The sequence below is a fragment of the Watersipora subatra genome, chromosome 2, assembly GCF_963576615.1.
Source record: "Watersipora subatra chromosome 2, tzWatSuba1.1, whole genome shotgun sequence".
NCBI classification, from domain to species: Eukaryota; Metazoa; Bryozoa; class Gymnolaemata; order Cheilostomatida; family Watersiporidae; genus Watersipora; species Watersipora subatra.
Genome location: NC_088709.1, coordinates 19707982 through 19731451, shown reverse-complemented (window position 1 = coordinate 19731451; position 23470 = coordinate 19707982). Strand labels below are relative to the sequence as shown.

General features: G+C 37.2%; 1 protein-coding gene across 1 annotated transcript; it reads right to left on the bottom strand.

The window, feature by feature from the left end:
• Window positions 1-3399: 3399 nt before the first annotated feature.
• LOC137387469 (uncharacterized) lies at window positions 3400-22036 on the bottom strand. The gene is made up of 6 exons (XM_068073899.1): window positions 21843-22036; window positions 16831-17144; window positions 13594-13792; window positions 12257-12375; window positions 8959-9136; window positions 3400-4799 (listed from the first exon to the last, which is right to left on the bottom strand). The coding sequence occupies exons 1-6, from the start codon at window positions 21932-21934 to the stop codon at window positions 4613-4615; spliced, it is 1089 nt and encodes a 362-aa protein (XP_067930000.1). The 5' UTR covers window positions 21935-22036; the 3' UTR covers window positions 3400-4612.
• Window positions 22037-23470: the final 1434 nt, after the last annotated feature.

Genomic DNA, 23470 nt, shown 5'->3' with positions numbered 1-23470 from the left:
CTCGACTTCGGCTCGACTTTCAAAACGGTAAAATAAAAAATTGCTTGATCTTGCGATCGTTAGTGATTTTTTGTGTGATCAGAATAAAAATAATTCAGATGATAGAAGTGATGTAAACTTTTTGGACTTTTATTATACTTGGAATGTACAGAGAAAAACGATCGTTATGGTAGCTCGCACTGCACCGTTATAGCGTTGGACTCTACAGAAAGGAATGCTTCCAAGCATATCATACAGGGACAATTGTACATGGTTGTATTATTTGTAGTAGTAGATTTGTAAATGAATGCTTATGTACAAAATATTTCTTTTATAAAAAATAAATTTAAGTTTGAGCTATGCATGTAACATGCATAGCTCAAACTTAAACCTGGTATTTGCTCAATGCTATAGATTATAGTATAAGTGCATTATTTTAATATGGTGCTCTATTAATTTTACTTTTTAACTCTACAATATTATTTAATTTAATTATTGCATAGGAGACTACTCATCTCCTACACCATTCGCCATTGTACCCGGTGATAATTCTACCTCATGCTAGCTGTGGCCAACCCCTTTAGCAGCATTTATTCACATGATATTTTTAATAAGCGTTGTTAAAGACAATCTCAATAAACAGTTTTATATTTAGAAAACTGAATTATAATGTCAAATTTGCTGGTTGAACACGTGCCCCATCAGGAGTCAAGTGTGCTAGATTTGCACCATTTGGACTAGTTATAGTAAAAAATTTCCCGGGGGAGAACCCCAAGACCCCCCCCCCCCCTCCCACAGAGAGGGCGCTCGGCACCCCTCTCAGACTCTCCCCGCAGTACCATTTTCAAACAGGTAGATACTGCTTTGACTGTACTGGTGAAGGCCAGCACTTTCCAAACAGCATGACTAATGGGCATTTTTATGCAATAATAAGCGACGCGGTTTTAAGTAAACATAAGTATCCTAGTGCCGCATTGTTATTAAAACTGATTGTTTTAATAACAATGAGCCGGTCATTTGACCGTGGTGTTATCCAAACAACCCTTCAAATGACCATTGGGAGTTATTGAGGCAGTTGTTGGTTAGCTAATAGGGTTGAAAAGCTATTGTAAGTTGCCAATCCTTGCTTTTATTGAGCTATATAATGGAGTAACTTTGTGTATCCCTTTGATGTTGTTGCGCAGATTTTTAGAATGGCAAGCAGAATTGTTTGGAATTGAGCAGATCCTCTCAGTAAATGTTTCACTGGAGAGAAAGTGTGATCAATCAGGGCATATATAGGCATGAAACAACTTTTGTTTGCCGTTGTTCCAACTTCTTTTTGCATGGATGATGTCCATATGTATATACTGAGAAATGCAACCACTAGTGTCTTTGGAATTTAAAAAATAAGACAACATAAGCGGTAGAGTTGTGGGTGCAAGCTTCACCAGAGGCTAGTTATTTGGTTTTTACTAAACATATGATTTTCTTTAACTTCACAGTTCCGTGGTATTCTATAGGCCTACACAAGTTATCATATATGTTTAACATATTTGAATATATTGGAGAAATTCTTGTTACACCCGGTGTGAGTAATATTGATTTGTATGAACGAAAGCAGCTTTAGCTAATGCCTGACATGGGACTCATGCAGTCAAAGGTTGGAACAGTGCTGTACGCTATGTACCCTGTAGAGTTCACAAATGGTCCCCGCTACCAGGAGTGTCTCCACACTAACTTGCAGTAAAAGTAGAAGCATTCATCTTGTTCTTCTAAAGCCTGAATACTCCAAAGTTTGTCAACAGAACTAAGCTAATGACAAAGCTGCTTTTTATGGATGACATAAAAGCAACTACTTTCACTAGATTTGAAACAGGAAATGATGTCTTTATACCGAGAATTCTTGCAGACACGCCTTCTCCCCATATGAGTTCAGAGGATTGCAATTCTAAGGTCTGAAGCTGAATAAACAAGCCTTCAAGAACAAAAGATTTCAAGATTCCACTTGAGAGAGTCTCGCCTTTATGCCTTTTAAACACTTTTACGTTACGCGTCATGTATTTATTCTGAAGAAACTCTACTGCTAATATATTTATCTTATGGAATGTATCATATTATAGTTACAGGTGTTACTGATCTATCCAAAGTCTCAGCTCTACTAAATGCATGCTATGGTTTGTCTATCAGTTGTTACAGCAGATGTGGTCATTTAATAGCACACAACTCATTGAAAATTGATTTGAATGTTTTTCTATTCTTTGGCTGTCAATATAGGAATATAGTTTAATAAATAATTTATTAAATACAGTATGTTTGTATGTTTAACTTGAACCACTGATAATGATATTGGTAGCTTGTCACAAAAACCTTTTCCAGTACGTATTAAATTGTAACAATAAAACACTTTGAAATGAATGTTAATATGGTCAAAAGCAAACAATAATAAAAAAGCGCTGGAGATATACAAAGATTTTAATCCTTTCACGGCAGCTCAGCGCTAAATTAAATCTTTATATATATTTCTCAAACTTTGTGTGTGTATTCGTTGTTGCGATTGTCCAGCTATAGCTAATAAAATCTCAGAATAAAAAATCCGTATCACAGAAGAATTGATCTCAAAACTTCCCATTCACCAGTCCGACACCTTACTAATTAAGCCACTCACAAGCTTAATGGATTTGCTAGGCAATATATGTCACTATATGGGAGCAAATACACTACCGCTTTCCGTCATGATGGGACGTCATGAGAAGTGGTAGCTCTTATTAGTAAGATTACTCAAATTATCCATTGGCAATGTGCTAGGCTAATAGCAAGTGGTAGGCAACTCTTATTACCTCTCATTGTTAATAAGCTGATTTTTAATATCTGGGCAACACCAGTTAGCGCAGCTGGTAACTTAATAAAAGAAAGATTTCATCTGTAGAGATGTTTTTTGGAGATACATGAATATAAGAGGAATATGGTAACCATTACTATTACCATGACTTATTTTAATACATCAACTTCGCAGAAAATAATTAAAAAGCTATTGAATTTTTCCAACATTAATAGTAATTTTTGGCAATCTTTACTGTTTTAAGATTAGTCTCTGTTCATTTGAATCCATACTAAAAGCGTGAGTAAAAAATATTCCTTGCACTGAAATCTATACACTACCAGACTACCCACTCATTTTACTAACTCTGCACTACCCAGTCACCAGACCACTTCAAGGGATAATCATTCTGATTACTCATGATGATCTCTCACAGTGCGCGAGACTAGTAGGCGTACTCGTTTTAACATAATATGCTAGTCATAAAAATATAAATATTAAAATCGGTTATTATCATGTTTAAAAGATTTCAATTTTACAATCAGCTGTGATGCATGCAGTGCTTTCATACATTTTTGTAAAAATTACCACGTATTTATTGCAGTAGCAAACCTGAGTAAAAATTTAGCAGCCAACAGAAAAACTAGAAATAGATACTAGAGCATCTCGGTAGTAATAAGATCAATAAAACCATTTATATTGAAGGATTCTTAAGCCAAGTTGTGGTCTGGTTATATCGTAGTTCACATACTCTTGTAATGTTGCCTTTAGTAAGAATATACAGTGCTGGAAACAGTCTTAAAAAGTTCAGGAGTGTTGATATGGAAGTGACGGACTCATCACACGTGTGAGAGCTTGCCACGTATAATAGCGAAGTTATAACACTTGACTGCGGTTAATTTATATTCACAGGTAATGGAACATATCTTTACTATCAATTGTTCACTATCAAAGAAAAACTTGAGTACAATGTGTAGCGATTAAAAACGCACGATGATTGCAAACATATCTAAACAAAACAAGATTCGTAAAAGCTTTTAAAAATGTTTTAAGCGATAAAAACATTACAAAATGGATGATTTGTCAATAGAGGCAGTTTAACTGCTTACAGTCAAGGATGCCAGTTTTTATACAACAATGACAACTCTCTGCAGGTGCTCCTCACACGGGGCGGGCCACTGCATACTGCATATTCACCATAGTATACCATACATAGTATATCATAGTGGCAATTCATGGTATACCATAGTGGCAATACATAGTATACCATAGTGGCAATACATAGTATAACATAGTGGCAATACATAGTATACCATAGTGGCAATACATAGTATACCATAGTGGCAATACATAGCATACCATAGTGGCAATACATAGTATATCATAGTGGCAATTCATGGTATACCATAGTGGCAATACATAGTATACCATAGTGGCAATACATAGTATACCATAGTGGCAATCATAGTAGACCATAGTGGCAATACATAGTATAACATAGTGGCAATACATAGAATACCATAGTGGCAATACATAGTATACCATAGTGGCACTACATAGTATACCATAGTGGCAATACATAGTATACCATAGTGGCAATACATAGTATAACATAGTGGTAATACATAGTATACCATAGTGGCAATACATAGAACAGTTATGCTAATAATTATCCGTACCAGTGGAACTATAGGTCGATGACAGAAAACAACACCAGCTTAAGCTGTGATAAAACTAATAATAATGTCTGTTGTCATAAGTTTTTCATGAACACCAACAACTAATATCCTTAAATATTTGAATTTTAGCATAAAAATTAGACGCCTCAAGAATCTATTCCAAGGTCAACTCGCTGTTGAACTTATTTCTAAACTGTGTCTTTACTAGGGCGGTCACATGTTCTGTCTGGTTTTTATATAATTCTTTTGTAATTGACTTGATGTTGTCAATAGTAGCAGAATCTGGTCTTTTTTTGCTGCTGGTAAACGGTGAAGTTAACATACAGTTTAAACGCTCCTTCCTGAAATAGAAGAAAATATGTGAGATGTTAAAGTTCTACTTTAGCAGTTTCTTCTGTTTCGTTGAACGTGACATTAATAGACTTTTGTTATTGCCTGTATACATGCTTCATCAATTCGTAAATAGACACTGTATTTTTTCCGCTGATTTTAATCCAAAATCTTGTAGCAAGCTCCACTACACAAAGTGGGCGGAGCTTGGGTTAACGTTCAGGTTTTTATTAGTGATGGTACGCTGTACTATATAAATATGTAATTTGCAAATATTCTGATAATATCATGGTGATACACTTTGAAACCTACGCCCGAAATCATTTAAATTCTTACACTTGAGTAAGATCGTCTTCGTAATTTTGTTTTTTTTCTGCATTTTTTATTTACATAGGATTACAAAATGTTTGTCGCTTTGTGGGGTAAAAGTTTTTAGTATGATTCCAAAGTTTTGAGTTGAGTAGACTCAGTTCTTGTTAAAATAGCAAGGGAACTTCTAACCGACCAAAAAATGAAAAATGGCTGCCGACAGAACATCAGTTTCTAATGACACGCTGAATGAAATTCTTAGCAAAGAAGGATGAAGACTAGACAGCGCTTATATAGCTTCTCCTCAGCAGCAGGAGGTTTACACTAAAACTATTTGTATAGTTTATAGTACTATAGTTATTATATAGCCCTTATATAGTACTCACTGTACTGCAATCGTATTCATAACAAATATACACACTTTATCAGACTCAGTCTACTGCAATCATATTCATAACAAATATACACACTCTATCAAACTCAGTGTACTGCGATCATTATGTTTCTACAATTATTACCACTAATAATAATGAATAATCATAATAGAAATAGCTAGAAATCTTTTTCTCCTCAGCAGCAGGAGGTTTACACTAAAACTATTTGTCTTTCTATTCATAACAAATATAGACACTCTATCAGGCTCTGTGTACATAACAAATATACACTCTCTATCAGACTCAGTCTACTGCAATCATATTCATAATAAATATACACACTCTATCAGACTCAGTGTACTTAACAAATATACACACTCTATCAGACTCAGTCTACTACAATCATATTCATAACAAATATACACACTCTATCAGACTCAGTGTACTTAACAAATATACACACTCTATCAGACTCAGTCTACTGCAATCATATTCATAACAAATATACACACTCTATCAGACTCAGTGTACATAACAAATATACACACTCTATCAGACTCAGTGTACTGCATTCATATTCATAATAAATATACACACTCTATCAGACTCAGTGTACTTAACAAATATACACACTCTATCAGACTCAGTGTACATAACAAATATACACACTCTATCAGACTCAGTGTACTGCAATCATATTCATAATAAATATACAGGCTCTATCAGACTCAGTGTACTGCAATCATATTCATAACAAATATACACACTCTATCAGACTCAGTGTACTGCAATCATATTCATAACAAATATACACACTCTATCAGACTCAGTGTACTGCAATCATTATGTTTCTACTGTTGCCTCTAAAATATCACTTCTTCACGACATTTGATTTCTGTTCTTTTCATTGAGCTCTACAAGCTTAAAGCTTCAATATGATATTCAGTTACAAAGGAATCGCACTATCCTTAGCGCTTACACTGTTCGTGGAATGTTGTTATTGTGGTTCCAGATCAGAGGATTTGTTTGTGTATACAAAATTAGGCTTTAAAGTGTTAAATATGTGGTAGTTACAATACATAATTAGTTAGTTTACTGAGTTAGAAAGATCTCTCATGCATGATCCTCTCCAATCACTTAGATTAAGCATTTTATGAGTTTACTGGGAGGGCACTGAGGTGAATTCCTCATTGCCTGCCACGTTGTTTCTTAACACTACAAGAATAATTGTTGTTGGATGCCCTTGCTAACATCACCCTTCCTAACACTACCCTCCCTAACACCACCCTTCCTAACACCACCATTGCTAACACCACCCTTCCTAACACCACCATTCCTAACACCACCCTTCCTAACACCACCCTCCCTAACACCACCCTTCCTAACACCACCCTCCCTAACACCACCCTTCCTAACACCACCCTCCCTAACACCACCCTTCCTAACACCACCCTCCCTAACACCACCCTTCCTAACACCACCCTTCCTAACACCACCCTTCCTAACACCACCCTCCCTAACACCACCCTTCCTAACACCACCCTCCCTAACACCACCCTCTCTAACACCACCCTCCCTAACACCACCCTCCCTAACACCACCCTTCCTAACACCACCCTTCCTAACACCACCCTCCCTAACACCACCCTCCCTAACACCACCCTCCCTAACACCACCCTTCCTAACACCACCCTCCCTAACACCACCCTTCCTAACACCACCCTCCCTAACACCACCCTCCCTAACACCACCCTCCCTAACACCACCCTCCCTAACACCACCCTTCCTAACACCACCCTTCCTAACACCACCCTCCCTAACACCACCCTTCCTAACACCACCCTCCCTAACACCACCCTCCCTAACACCACCCTTCCTAACACCACCCTTCCTAACACCACCCTTCCTAACACCACCCTCCCTAACACCACCCTCCCTAACACCACCCTTCCTAACACCACCCTCCCTAACACCACCCTTCCTAACACCACCCTCCCTAACACCACCCTTCCTAACACCACCCTTCCTAACACCACCCTCCCTAACACCACCCTCCCTAACACCACCCTCCCTAACACCACCCTCCCTAACACCACCCTTCCTAACACCACCCTCCCTAACACCACCCTTCCTAATACCACCCTCCCTAACACCACCCTCCCTAACACCACCCTCCCTAACACCACCCTCCCTAACACCACCCTTCCTAACACCACCCTTCCTAACACCACCCTCCCTAACACCACCCTTCCTAACACCACCCTCCCTAACACCACCCTCCCTAACACCACCCTTCCTAACACCACCCTTCCTAACACCACCCTCCCTAACACCACCCTCCCTAACACCACCCTTCCTAACACCACCCTCCCTAACACCACCCTTCCTAACACCACCCTCCCTAACACCACCCTTCCTAACACCACCCTCCCTAACACCACCCTCCCTAACACCACCCTCCCTAACACCACCCTCCCTAACACCACCCTCCCTAACACCACCCTTCCTAACACCACCCTCCCTAACACCACCCTTCCTAACACCACCATTGGCCAATTGCATGTCTTGAACTGCTGACCTACTGATCTTAAAGATGAACTTGGACAGCATTTTACTAGGTTTTGACAGAAAGTATCAGTATTTTGCAATCATATGCGATTGTTTTTGATGTTTGAGGTGATCTGACTGCCAGTATGTATGTATATAGATTAAAATCGACAACATTTTATCGCGGTTAAAACTCTCTGTTAAAGCGAAAGTACGATTATGACGTCTATAGTTGTAAAGAGACCGACAGAATAGAGACACGTAACGCTGCAGCTTGAATGCAATGATAGCAACTAGTGACATCATTTCGCACGTATTTTCCTCCGAGTCTAGTGTTTAACCGCGATCAAGTTTTGTCACTTTTAATCTTGAAACATCTTAGCAGTCTGATCATCAAAAACAATCGCAAATAATAAAAAATTACCAATACTTTCAAGTCAGTGGCCTAGTTACTGAACCACATAACAGCTGCCATATAGTAGCTATCAACCTACTATGACACGCATGATGCACAAATTTGAGCAAATCTGCATGTTAACTGCATCAGGGAAATGGTTTTGCGATTCGCAAAACTATATCGAATCCATCATGCTTGCAAATAATGGAAACAGCACTTGTGCATGATGCGCATTAAAATACCACGCCAGCTATTCGATTTAAAAAACATTTTCAATACTTCCATCGTCCTTTCACGATTAAGTTTCACGCATTTGCGTCGCTAACACGTGTGACACTAACGGCATCGCAAATTATTAACTTACAGCTTACAATTCCTTACATTTTTTCAACAAGACACCGGAGTCAATCCGCATCATACAAATGTCCATAGAAACACTTAATTCGCACAGTAACGCTATTTGCCCACAACTCCAAATCTGCATGATGCGTTTCATGCGTGTCATGGAAACACCGTGACAAATTCGGGCATATCTACACATACCTGGCGTCTGATAAATAGGGATCATAGCCTAAGAATTTGACGAGTTCAACAAACTTGCTCAGGTCATTCGCTAGAGTCCGGTATAGCATTACTTTAACTTCTCCTGAATATTTACTGAGCCAGTAGTCATGAAAGGTCACCCATGTCTTTAGGTACCATTCTAAGTAGCCATTGAACTCTGTAACAGCCAATCATGGTAGTCATTGAATTCTGTAACAGCCAATCATGGTAGTCATTGAATTCTGTAACAGCCAATCATGTTAGTGGCTGAACTCTGTAACAGCCAATCATGGTAGTGGCTGAACTCTGTAACAGCCAATCATGGTAGTGGCTGAACTCTGTAACAGCCAATCATTAGGCGTATCATATGTGAAGAAACTGATTGAACAAACATAATAAATGTAATAAACATCATTTTAAGCTCCAAGTATTAAGTTTATTGATCTTGAACGAATGATATTGAATTTGAGTCAACTGGTGCACTAGTTTCAACTACTAGGATTGAAGCACCAGAGTCATAATACTGACCAGGCAGGTCATTGATCTCACCAGGTTGTGTTGATGCGATGTCAGTCGTTATTTTGAGACGATTGAATAGGCCTAGACTAATGTTCAAAAGATACATGTGAACTTTTGCTAAAAATAACAGTGGCACAAGTTAAGCCTAAAAACCAATTTCTCTCAGGTTATTACAAAATACTCATGTCTAGTTACTTATAACTGTCCAGAGAAGCCAGGTTTTCCTTAAATGCAATAAGATACATGTATATAATTCTAACTGTCCGGAGAAGCCAACTTTTCACTAGTTGCAATAAGATAGTGTATATAATTCTAACTGTCCAGGGAAGTCAACTTTTCACTAGTTGCAATAAAATATTGTATATGATTCTAACTGTCCGGAGAAGCCAACTTTTTACTAGTTGCAATAAGATACATGTATATAATTCTAACTGTTCGGAGAAACCAACTTTTCACTAGTTGCAATAACATACATGTATATAATTCTAACTGTCCGGAGAAGCCAACTTTTCACTAGTTGCATTAAGATACATGTATATAATTCTAACTGTCCGGAGAAGCCAACTTTTCACTAGTTGCATTAAGATACATGTATATAATTCTAATTATTTATATAATTCTTTATCTAAATAAACCATTGCATGGAGTATGGATAAAAGTTATTCTTATAAACAAGCCATTAAACAAGGACTTCCTCAAGCACTAAACCACGATTATGCAATCAGTATGCATAAAGAAATAAACACAAAGACGTGAATAGGGTGAAATAGGACAGAAAGGGAAGTAGTGAAATTCTATTATCTAAAAGTAGTAAGATAGAACTGAATAAATATAATACTATGTGGTGTAAAAATGTCCATGTACAACTAGCACTGCGCCCATCTCCCCTCCCATCATATTTCCCCTCCCATCCCATCTCCCCTCCAATCGCATCTCCCCTCCCATCTCCCCTCCCATCCCATCTCCCCTCCCATCGCATCTCCCCTCCCATCGCATCTCCCCTCCCATCGCATCTCCCCTCCCATCCCATCTCCCCTCCCATCGCATCTCCCCTCCCATCACAAGGGGAGATGGGATGTGAAATTTGAATGAAGTTGGTAAAAAATTTGGAAATGTTTACTCAGACTAACAGACATGCACCCACACAGCCCCACGACACACACACACACGTCCACTAGCGTACACGCGCACACACCCGTACCCACACACCCGTACCCACACACACACACACACACACAATGGCAAAATAGGATTCATTAACATAGGTAGATGCTAATAAAGTAGCAAGGTTGCATAGACACAGGAAGACACAGGAAAAAGCAAACAACTCATGTATGCAAGCATGCGTGTCAAAAGCTAACTCATGAGCTCAAGTGTGAAGCGCTAAATCAAGTCGACATTTTCACTCAGAATTTGAATACCTATGTCTCATTTTCAGGTTGGCTTATAAAAGAATTTAATTGATAGCCACACTAGAAATATAGCAAATCAGCCAATAAAATTCTCTAGATCTGAAATAACCCCATTCCTAATTACGTTATAATAATATTTAATATTAGATATTTTGTATATTAATAATGTAATATATATACAATATTATATATATTATATAATAATATAGTATACATACAATATTATGTATATTATATATTAATAATATAATATTAATATTATTAGTATATGGAGTATAATTACATGTATATATATTAATATACAATATATACTTTATAGTATGTATAATAAAATTAATATATAATACAAATACAATTATAGTATAATATATATTATATTGATATATATAATATACTAGCCAAATTCCCGGCGTTGCACAGGTATTAAAGAACAGCTTATAAACAGTGGCAAGTAACGTAGTTGTCTACCACTTACCATTAACCTGGCACATTGCCAATGGCTAATTTGAGTAAGCTAGTATCCGTATTGTTAAAACTACTAATAAGAGCCGTGAGAGCAAACTTTAGTGATGTTGCACATAAGGCAGAGACGCTATGCGTATTTTAACTCAGATAACGACTTATATTGCTTAATGTATCAATTGCATCTAGCGTAGCTTAATGGGTTAGCTTATCGCCTGGAGAAAGAAAGGTTCTAAGATCAAATCTTCTTCGCTTCGGATTTTTCATTGCTAGATATTAATTGATATTAATCGTTATAGTTGGACCAAATGACAAACTTTGAGATTTATATATACATAGAATAATGTAATAGGGCCTACATCATATAAATATAGTACTAGACATTTTATTAAACATAATATTAAGCTTATAATTATTATATATTTAACATATATTAATATATATTAGTATTAGTAATGTAATATTATATAGATTGTATAATAATATGGATAATATATATATATCATATAACCTAATTTTAAAACCATTCCTTACAGATTCACTGCTTTCAGTGAGAGCCTGTTAATTTTTTTAAGCCTAAACGACCCCATGGTTGCTAATTAGTTATAAAAAGATGAATTGATGAGCAAATGGTAGGTTCATTTAATAGCATCGAACAAAACGGAGATACCCGATTAGTAATACATATACGAAACAGGAGCCCCAAAAACAGGGAGAGACTCGATGCATTTTGTTTTGCTTTTGAGACTAAAAGAATTTGATTGAAAAGCATTTGAACTCTGGAGTATTCTAGAATATTCTAGAATATTCTAGAATATTCTAGAATATTCTAGAATACACTTGCATCTAGTTTCCTGTTTCAAAAAAACTCAATAGCATATTCTAGAAAAACTTGATAAGGCTACCTGGTAGAATTTGATCCCTTGTGTGAAGTTTCGTTCCGGGTTTCCAAAACCAATCTTGTATAGCCAAATTCTCCAAATTGAAGTATTTCAAAATCTTGTTCCCTGTATCACTCTTTTGTCTACAAGAAGGTTAGACTAGCTATAAAACCTGCATTTGGATTCGACTTTCTGTTACACTTGGTTCCGACCAATATTTTTGGATAAATCGCGTGTTTCAAATCGCACAAGCAATTGTTTTTCCAATTATTTGTGATATGGCAATTCGCAATTATTACACGAGTTTGTGCGCATTGTATTTTGGCCAGTTTCAAGAAATTACATGATATCATTACTAGCGAGTGAAAAAGAAGACCCTTCATTGTTCGTAAACAAAGAATGTCTTTGATCCATTTTTTTCGGTGGAGTGTCAAAACCACATGATGAGTCTGAGATTACGCTAACGGCTATACACTTGATTCACATCTATCCTAGCCTAGCGAGCCCATGTCGATACAGGACTGCGGTGAGATAATGCTCTTGCGGAGTTGAATCATTCTGCAATTTAATAGTTATTTGGGTCACATCAATTGCACGCCTGCATAAGCTTGCATAGCCGGGTGCAGCACCTCATATGACGTTGGTCAGAATCAGGCGCTAGTTGATCAATGGCTTGTAACAAATCGATACAATGACATTTGTCAATAATTAATAATTCTATCAACCAACCTGAAAGAGATAGAGCAAGACTAAATAACTTTACCACAACAAACCATTCTACAAGTATTTTAGCACAATTACTAAATTACCATACAAAGACAGCAGAGTGACACACCCCCATATGGCGCTGCAACGTCAACATTTGGACGCTGTTCGCTGTTTGGAAGCGAAACACCTGTGTGATGTGCCATAGATACTACTTTAGCAATCAATGGTATCGCACATGTGCATGAGCATGTCTTGCTTCCCTGTTACATCATATGCAGAAATTTCTGTTGTTGAAATAAGCAAGCTTGACATAAGGTGTCACGCAACCGTCGCTCATCTATTATGCGCATTATGGAAACAAGACCCGTTTGTCGACCGAGTGTGGCACTTCATTGCTACACTCCCGCTGCATGGAAGCTTAAACACGTAAAGCAGCTTGGAATAGTTGTCACCATTTAAAACAGAATTTATTTATTTTTGTATTATATTTTATTTATTGACACTTCTGATAACAACCTAACAGCAGTGCTGCTTATAGTAGCAGCTTAACAGGAGTGCTGCCGAAAATCAATTTTGGTGAGCGATTTAACCAGGTTGAAGTAAAAATGCGCGACACGGCATGGTACTCTACTAAATGATATCAGCTCAGATACCTTATCCATTCTGAGAAGGCAGCATCAAAAGGGTCCCTGATGACGATTACAGCTTTTTCCGCTTTCTTGTTGATATAGTCATCGACTTTCCCCACAGATGGTACAAATGGAAAATGTGTCTTGTAGTAGAATGGTAACTTTTGCTGCTCGTGGATGTCAGTCATATTCAACAATTCATAGACAGACCCCGAATAGAAACCTGGTTTGACAAAATTAAGGCAACTTCAACGTTGATAGAGTTTAAACTGAGAGTGAGCCCTAGTAACAGCAATCTTATCAGTTCTATATACCTCGCAAATCTATAAATATATATACCCAAAGGATTTCTAAGGATTACAAAGCATAACGATTTCTAATCCAGAGGGCATAACAGCGTATTCAGGACTGATAAAATTTAACTAGTAGCTACTGAAGCTTGGAGAATGAATGAATTGGAATAGATTGTGAGCATTTGTTAAGCATCATTCGCAAGTAAGAAACATTCGATTAGAGGTGGAACGAGACAGGTTTTTTAAGCTCGAGACGAGACTCGAGACACGGTCTTGTAAAAATTCGAGACTCGAGACACGAGACAGTAAAATAATGAGCATTTGGTGATGATTTCACTACACAAGTACTAGCTACTTGGTATATATAAAATTAATAAAACTCTTTTTAAATTGAATTTTCACCTGGTGTAAACGATTTAAATACAACATTTTAATAGTGAAATGCATGTAGTTTTTGTAAACAAAAGTGACACAAACAGCTCTAAAATACCGAAGTTATATATTCTAAGAATTTTGAGCTTGATTGATCATAATTATTATAAACATATTGCTTTGTACATGTATATTTTTACCATCTATTGAATAGTTCTTACTTTTTAATGTAATGTGTAATGAAACCGCCGTCGCTCTACAAAGAAATACCGCAACTAAAAGAACACACGATAACACTTTCATTCTTATCGTTTCATTAATGTTAAGTTTTGTTTGTGTATTAGCTGTAGTATGTGAATTATATTTAAATTGTACTCATGAAATTATATTAATTACTGTATACATGCACATGTATATTCTTATATTGAGCTAACAAAACGTCATTGTTAACCGAACACGGACTATGGTCGACACGGCCTTTCGTTCGTTTCTCTGTGTCCGGGCAAGTTTTACCCGCGATTGGTAGTATATACGTAAAAGAGGCCCGAATTTTATGAAGGGCAGTTGGTGTTTAGACACGATACGATAAAATACAGACATTTTACCCGCAAAAGTCTAATTTATTAAATTGGATTATCCGAAGAGTAATTAGATATGACCCGGTATCTGTTTTAAGGACACAGAACCGAACTAAAAAATAACAGGGCCGTTGTCCGGACTACATGATTAGACTCAGTGGCCAACATAATCAGTAGCAACAGGTAGTAACGGACCGGGTATAACTTTAAAGGCAGTTGCCCGCAATCCATTACAATATATGGAGTTGTTGCTACCGCAAGAAACCATGTTTTAACAACCGTGCGCAGGCGCTCTAGTTCTATTTCCTGTCTCGAGTTTGGCAATAGTTAAGTCGAGACGAGACCGATACGAGACGAGACAGGTCGATACTCGAGACGTCTCGTGTCTCGTTCCACCTCTACATTCGATAAAAATTTTTGTGTATCAAAACTCGCTTGACTTGTGGATTTTCTCTGTTTCCATCTTGCGGGTTATTCTGGTCATGGAAGCATAGTGAAAATGCACCAGTGATAGTTAATGTTGCCATTCAATTCTTTTACCTATTGTCACAAAATAATGCAATGCCCAGGCGATGACAGGTACCACAGCTAGTTTTTACTGTAATAAGAGGCGAGTAGGCGTTTCCTTCTGTCTGTTCATCCAAAGTCGCAATTAGATGTTGAGAAAAAAATTGCATCACAAAGGACTCGAACTCTGACATTCAATTTCGCACTTGAGCAAATCTGTACCACGCAACCACATTGCTATTTTATGGACAAATTGTGCGCATACTTATTACATGTGACGATCTCTCACGGCGCATCAAACTGCAAAGGTACTAGTTTGAAATAGATTTACTACTTTTAAATTACACTGAATGTAGGTTAAAAATATTATCATGCCGTTGAAGTGCCATTCTTTCTGCATAAGTAGCAACTTCTAATCTACTTGATGAGTTTGAGCAAACATTGAATATGATGTAGCCTATCAGTCACTCAAGGCTGGTTCACACTGTATCGCAGTATCTCAGTGTTGATGCCACAATACGTCGGTGATCGTTGACGATAACGATGTTCACACTATCACAAACCTATCCCATTTGCATTAGGAAATACTCCGTGACGTAGTGTTCCCATTTTTTTTAAATTTCCGCCAAGAAATCTCTTTGTTTTTGCGTGCTGAAACTAAATACTAGTCCCGCAGTGACTGTCATAAACGGATTTGAATAAATCACGTTCTCCGCAATTGCAGATTACCATCGCTGACAGAGTTCACATTTGAAAGGTGGTCCTCGATGCTCGGCGAAATATCGGGAAAGTTTGTCAGCTGCAAACTTTCCCGACATGTCCGGTTGCTTTGTCGATGCCAACGGTTCATGGTTCACATAATCGATGATGAACGCCAAAAGGAAAACGCTGACAAACGGCGATATAGTGTGAACCAGCTTTAAGGCTAGATTACAGGAAATGTATTGAGTCTCCTGACTTGGTGTTACATTATTATTTCCCTTATTAGGTGTCTATACTCGAGGTGTCAACTACAGCCCAACAGAATCATACTTCGAATTGCAAACCCATGCAAATGCACCTCAAAATGCTCAGAGAACAAACTTCCAGCACAAATTTACTAAAAGAGTAGAGAGCAAGTTGCCAGCACACACTTACTACAAAAGATACAGAGAGCAAGCTGTCAGCACACATTTACTACAAAGGGTACAGAGGGCAAGTTGTCAGCAAGCATTTACTACAAACGGTACAGAGAGCAAGCTGTCAGTACTAATTTACTACAAACTGTATAGAGAGTAAGTTGTCAGCAAGCATTTACTACAAACGGTACAGAGAGCAAGCTGTCAGCACCACACACTCGTATAAGCAGTATAACAGTACTGTTATAGAACTGATAATTCTCCTGGTCAATTGTATATCAGTTTCATGAAATATCTCTAGGTTTCTCTCTGATTGACATCTAACACATTGCCGACACTTTGTTTTTGAACTAGTCTTCTCTGGCATATCCTTGTCATAAACTATGAACTCACCAGTTATGGCCACTAGAGAGAGTCTACAGAAGTCACTCCCTGACCCAGGAGTTGCAGCAACCACTTGCTTTTTATAATCCGATTTAGAGACATTTGATTTTTTTTTCAACAGTTTTTGGCAAACTTTGAATTTGTCTGTTTCTTTCGGAGAAAGCTCGGTTTTATTGCTGTCCGATTTTTTCAGCGACACTGCAATTTTCCTAGATGTTTGTAGTGGTTCTGCTCTGGTTAGTAGGCGTGCTGTCGTAGATAAGTCGCTGTCTTGCCATAAAGAATGCAGTATTATCCTTTCTCCAATATTGCTCAAACTTTGGCTAAAATTATGAAATGCAGTTATCAAATGAGCACAGAACTTTAAAATTGGTTCTCAGGCACTAGGAGATTTAAATTATTGGCTGAATTGTCTAGCAAAACGCCATTTTAAGTTAGCAGTCACCTTTAAATTTAAAAAATACGCAATTTTCTTAAACAGCGCACAAAACAAGTTAAACAAAACAATTTACACCTCAAGTTTACACGCCAAACATGTTTCCGCTGTCATCTTTCCATTTTTCAGCAAGATGCTGATGTTTGAAAGGCTCAGTATAAACAATTTAATAAGTAAATTGTAAGTTTTCAGTAACTTGCAATTGTAATTATTGAGTATTTCAAATCCAAAACTTGCTGCACATAAAATATAGTCTGGCATGAAATATTTGACCACATCCAGTGTGAATGCGAATGTACAAAGTGTACATAGTTACAGTACTGTACTAAGTGTGTCAGCACTGTACTAAAAGTGGGTGTACATGTAACAACAGTTAGTTAGTACATAAACTAGAAGTGAGAAGGGGGACTTGAAGAACTTGAGGGAACCTGTACTCAACCATCTAAAGCAGTCAGAGTTGGAAGGCTTCTATGTGCTGATAAATAACTCAATGCACGTACAATGAAGCTAGTAGGTTGCATTTAGTAAGCGCATATCATGCTGAATAGTTGGATTAATAGCCTTATGAAAGTGGATGAGGCTATTCATGCATCGAGGAGACAAAAGGCCAATGGAAAATGAGAAAGGGAGCTCTGAAATAATAAATAGGCACTACTTAAGGCGAAGCTCATGCCATCAGATCTCTCTTTGAATGCTCTTTATTTCCTCTGAGCTTAGATCTTACTTAACCCGCTTTGACCTGATCGTTTGTATCTGGCCCTGCGTTTCCATGACGTGCATGGTTTGCAAATTTGAACCAATACGCAAGTTAACCGCATCATGACAATGACATAAATCCGTTAACTAAGCGAGTTTTGCTACTCGCAAAACTTTATCGAATTTATCATGCTTGCGAATAATGAAACAGCGCTTGCGAATGATGTGCATTAAAATACCGCGCCATCTATTCAATTTTAAACATTTTCAATATTTCCGTCGTCCCTTCTCAATCGAGTTTCACGTTTTTGCGTCTCTAACACGCGCATCATCAATTAGTAACTTATAGCGTACAATTTCTTAGCTTTGTTCAACAAGGTGCCGGAGTCAATCCACATCATGAGAATGTCTATAGAAACATTTAATCGTGTCATGGAAACATAGTGTGAGAGTCTTGCTGATTTCTTGTGCTGCATTACCAACATAGCTTATGGTTGTGCAGTATATAGCTTTACACCAGTAACTTCATGTGCCTTATGTAACTTATATATAAGGTAACTTGTATATATACCTCTTGTAATTTATATATACCTTACATATATATAACTTATATATTAAGTATATATAAGGTATATGTAGGAGAAGTAAAGTTTGCTTCATTTCCTTATCCACACATATAATTATACATTAATATGGTTGACAGTATTCGAATGATTCTGCTCAACCACTTAATTATGTATAGATGTTGCCATTGTTATATAAGGGATATACCTTATGTATATAGGTTGTGTACCTTATATATATACAGATGTGTACCTCATATATAAGGCACACATCTTATATATATAAGGTATACCGTATGTACCTTATATATATATATGGTACCTGTTCCGTATATACCTTATATTGATGTATACGTATATATGTACCTTATATACATAAATGATTGTATTTCAGTAATTAACATTTACTATCACGAAGAGAATGTCAAAGAATGAACCGGATTAATATTTACTGCTTTCTCAGATCAATAAAGTAAACCATGATAGACAATAGGAAAGTATTTGTCCTTTGAGCAAGCAAACCAAGGCACCAAGGATTCTCAACACAGTTGAAAACGATTAATAGTAGGACCATTAGCCTTAGGACCAGCATGATAACGCCTGAAGGGAGACCATCATGGCCTGGTTGAACTAAAATGTGCCATCTGTTAGAAATGCTTACCTAATATCTTCGCTTAATCATATAGGTTTATATGGGGTTTGAGATTGTTTCTTAATTTAACCAAATTTTATCAAATTTTATACAATTGTTCCCGTTCATTCCACTTTACGAAGTGAATACACTTGAAAAATATGGTGATAAAATATGATAGTTGTAAAGCTGAGTCCCAATTCCTCTGTATTCTGAGAGTCAAAAGTGGCAAGAGGCAACTAGTACTGAGTTAGTACAAGCTAAGGCAGCAGTCAGCTGAGAAGTTTAAAGTTCAGAGCTTGTGTTCTCATCTAAAGCCTGGTTCCCAAATTGATTGCGAGACCCCGGCGGTAACTTGCGCAGCAAAACGCTTGCAACGCTAGGCTCGGCGGCTTCTGTTCACATATAAAGCTGCATCGCTAATGATCGCATAAGATGTTCACTCATCATGCCGTTTCGATAATGCTGACCTTCACCTGTATAGTGCATTTCGGGAAGGTTTTGTCTGCGACTTTTCGCGAGACTTGAACAGCGCTAAATTCTTGCCTTGACCGCCGACAACTACCGGTGGTACCCGGCGGTACCCGGCGGTACCCGGCGTGTAGGTTCACATTTTACCGCAATAGCGTGTGGTGCTGTCCAGTGATGTAGTGCTACCCTAACTCTCCCTAACTAAGTTATGGTTAGAAGATTTGTGTGTTTTTAAGTATAACTGTAGTTAGGGTTAAAAAAATTTAGACTGCCAATTCTCAGTGTAAATTATAGCTCTATTCTATTGATTCAAGTACACTAATGTCATTATAGTCAACATTCAATGGCCATTCAATATAAAAGCAGCATACAATACAGTGATGTAATATTCATGTAACATGACAAGATTGTGACCCTAATTGATTGTCTACAACAAAGACTAAGATCAGATTACAGCAAACTAATGACAGTCAGCATTTGTACTGAAGGACAAAGGCATTGATTTTTATTATTTTCTCAACTTATTTGTAACTACAGATGCGCTAACTTCTCATATCATATACATGGTTTTAAAGCCCTGTAGGCTTTGGCGCCGGAGCTTCGCCCCGGACCCCACTAGAGGGCTTACAGCGCCCTCCAGGTCCCCAGCTGTTGCAACTGCAACTACGTGGCGGTAGAGTCGCGTTGCGACTTTTGGTCACCTGCATCCACTTATCTCAACTTTACAGTTATGGTTAAAAAAGGTTAGCACTACATCACTGGTGCCGTCGCCCGTGCTTTGCGGCGTATATTGTAACCAGGTTTAACACACTTCAGTGTAAAAGCCAGAGGGAGGAGGAGTGAATCTTTGTTTGTGCTTGATTTGGTTCAGACAGAGAGACAAAAACTTTCAGTGATGTAATTACATTAGAAATAAATTGCTGGGTCATGGCAGTTATGCTCTTCTGATGTTTTAATTAGCTTTCACACTTTTATATCTTATGTAACTTTCTCTGATATGTACCAGTTACTAAATAATACACATCTTCAGTTATGGTACTCAGTAGATGTATCAGTTACTAAGTAATACACACCTTCAGTTATGGTACTCAGTAGATGTATCAGTTACTAAGTAATATACACCTTCAGTTAAGGTACTCAGTATATGAAAGTGTTACTAAGTAATACACATCTTCAGTTATGGTACTCAGTATATATACCAGCTAGTAAGTAATACACACCGTCAGTTATGGTACTCAGTAGATGTATCAGCTACTAAGTAATATACACCTTCAGTTAAGGTACTCAGTATATGAAAGTGTTACTAAGTAATACACATCTTCAATTATGGTACTCAGTATATATACCAGCTAGTAAGTAATACACACCGTCAGTTATGGTACTCAGTAGATGTATCAGCTACTAAGTAATATACACCTTCAGTTAAGGTACTCAGTATATGAAAGTGTTACTAAATAATACACATCTTCAGTTATGGTACTCAGTAGATGTATCAGTTACTAAGTAATATACACCTTCAGTTAAGGTACTCAGTATATGAAAGTGTTACTAAGTAATACACACCTTCAGTTATGGTACTCAGTAGATGTATCAGCTACTAAGTAGTATACACCTTCAGTTAAGGTACTCAGTATATGAAAGTGTTACTAAGTAATACACATCTTCAGTTATGGTACTCAGTATATATATCAGCTAGTAAGTAATACACACCGTCAGTTATGGTACTCAGTAGATGTATCAGCTACTAAGTAATATACACCTTCAGTTAAGGTACTCAGTATATGAAAGTGTTACTAAATAATACACATCTTCAGTTATGGTACTCAGTAGATGTATCAGTTACTAAGTAATACACACCTTCAGTTATGGTACTCAGTAGATGTATCAGTTACTAAGTAATACACACTTTCAGTTATGGTACTCAGTAGATGTATCAGCTACTAAGTAATACACACCTTCAGTTAAAGTACTCAGTATATGAAAGTGTTACTAAGTAATACACACCTTCAGTTAAGGTACTCAGTATATGAAAGTGTTACTAAATAATACACATTTTCAGTTATGGTACTCAGTAGATGTACCAGCTACTAAGTAATACACACCTTCAGTTATGGTACTCAGTAGATGTACCAGCTACTGAGTAATACACACCTTCAGTTATGGTACTCAGTAGATGTACCAGTTACTAAGTAATATACACCTTCAGTTAAAGTGCTCAACTTACCGTGGCTGTACAGACAAAAAGAAGCAGACTGTAACTGTCATAAAAATACAGATGGCTACTAGTGACTTCTTGTGCTGCATAGTTAACTCCATTCAGACTACCTGTATGATTATCTATCTTGGTCTGATTATCATACAGGTAGCAGTGAAACTCTAATATTCAGCTGTTACAGTGATACAACTCATAACATTCCATCTTCTCTCTAGTCTAATCTAGTTCATTCGTAGTTTACGCCAGGTTTAGGTGCGGCTAAAATGTAAACTAGCTCCACCCACTTTAGAATTAATCTCAATACAATATAGATATGCTCATCAGTATATTAACGGTTGGTTGAAATATAACAATAACCTCATAACGTCATAAGTCTGTGTCACGCCTGCTATTATCGAGAACAGCGCAAGCATCAGCATTCCTAGTCTTTTATACTTTTTTAGGCTTGTATCAGAAGGTTCATCACAAAATTTGAGTAAAGCTTATAGCAATAGCTAGCTTTTTACTCGCAAAATGTACATTTTCATTGCATAGGACCATAGGTGATGGATGTTACCTTATATGAAAGAAGAGAGCTTCATTGGCAGTATTACTTCGTCTACCCTGTTTTGAGAGTTAGCAACAAAGATAGTGTTTTAGGTAAATTGCATAGGTGGTGGGGATGCTAAATTTTTGACAAAACAGACAGCTGTGTTGGCAGTAGTATTTCATTTACCCAGTTTTGAGACTTAATTTGGCCAATAGAATTTCAGCAAAATAACTATGAACTACGAGAAGTATGTATTAGAATTCTGATTTATACTTGAAACAATAATTACATATTGTTAGTGGCTGGCTTCCACCATCCACAACGTAAATGGTGGAAGTTCTCAAGAAAGACCTTTCACTGACTTGAAACTTTTATTTAATTGTGTCATATTGTAAAAACTATATATATATATATATATACAATGAAACAATAACAATAATTCTATAAAATAATGTGGATGATGTAAAACAAAGTATTAAAACTATGATGCAAATATTGATCACATATCATGACTAAAAAGGAATTGCAGAAAGTACTAATCATCTCTTAGCATTCTTGCAATAAAATTGATCGATGGGAAGATTTTATGAAGTGCATTCAGAGCTGTAATGGCCGGCACTTCTGCCTAGCTTAACTTGCTTTCAACTGATCCGGCCTGACTTGCTTTCAATACATTAAAAGATATTTGAAAAGTTCAAGGCTTCACACAATTAAGTGGAAACAGTCTTGTCGGCTCCCTCCATGAACAAAGCCATGGATAAATACACACAAGTGCAATGGTCACGTAACCAGCCCAAACCATTATCATTAAGACAACAAAGTACAAACCAAGAGCAGAAAAAGCTTTATAGCATATCAATAAATAAGGGGTGATTAGTTTACGACAAGATAAAAATGCAGTTGGAGGTTGTTTTATGTCTAGCGAGGCAACACCAGCAACACTCCCTCCTTTAATTTTGCAGTGGCAACTCAAATTTCTCATAATCATACGGAACCTAGCAATAATAGCATGATGTAGCCTAACATAAGATAAGCATTCTACCAACTATACTCTTGCTAGGGTCGACCATACTGACTCTACCAACTATACTCTTGCTAGGGTCGACCA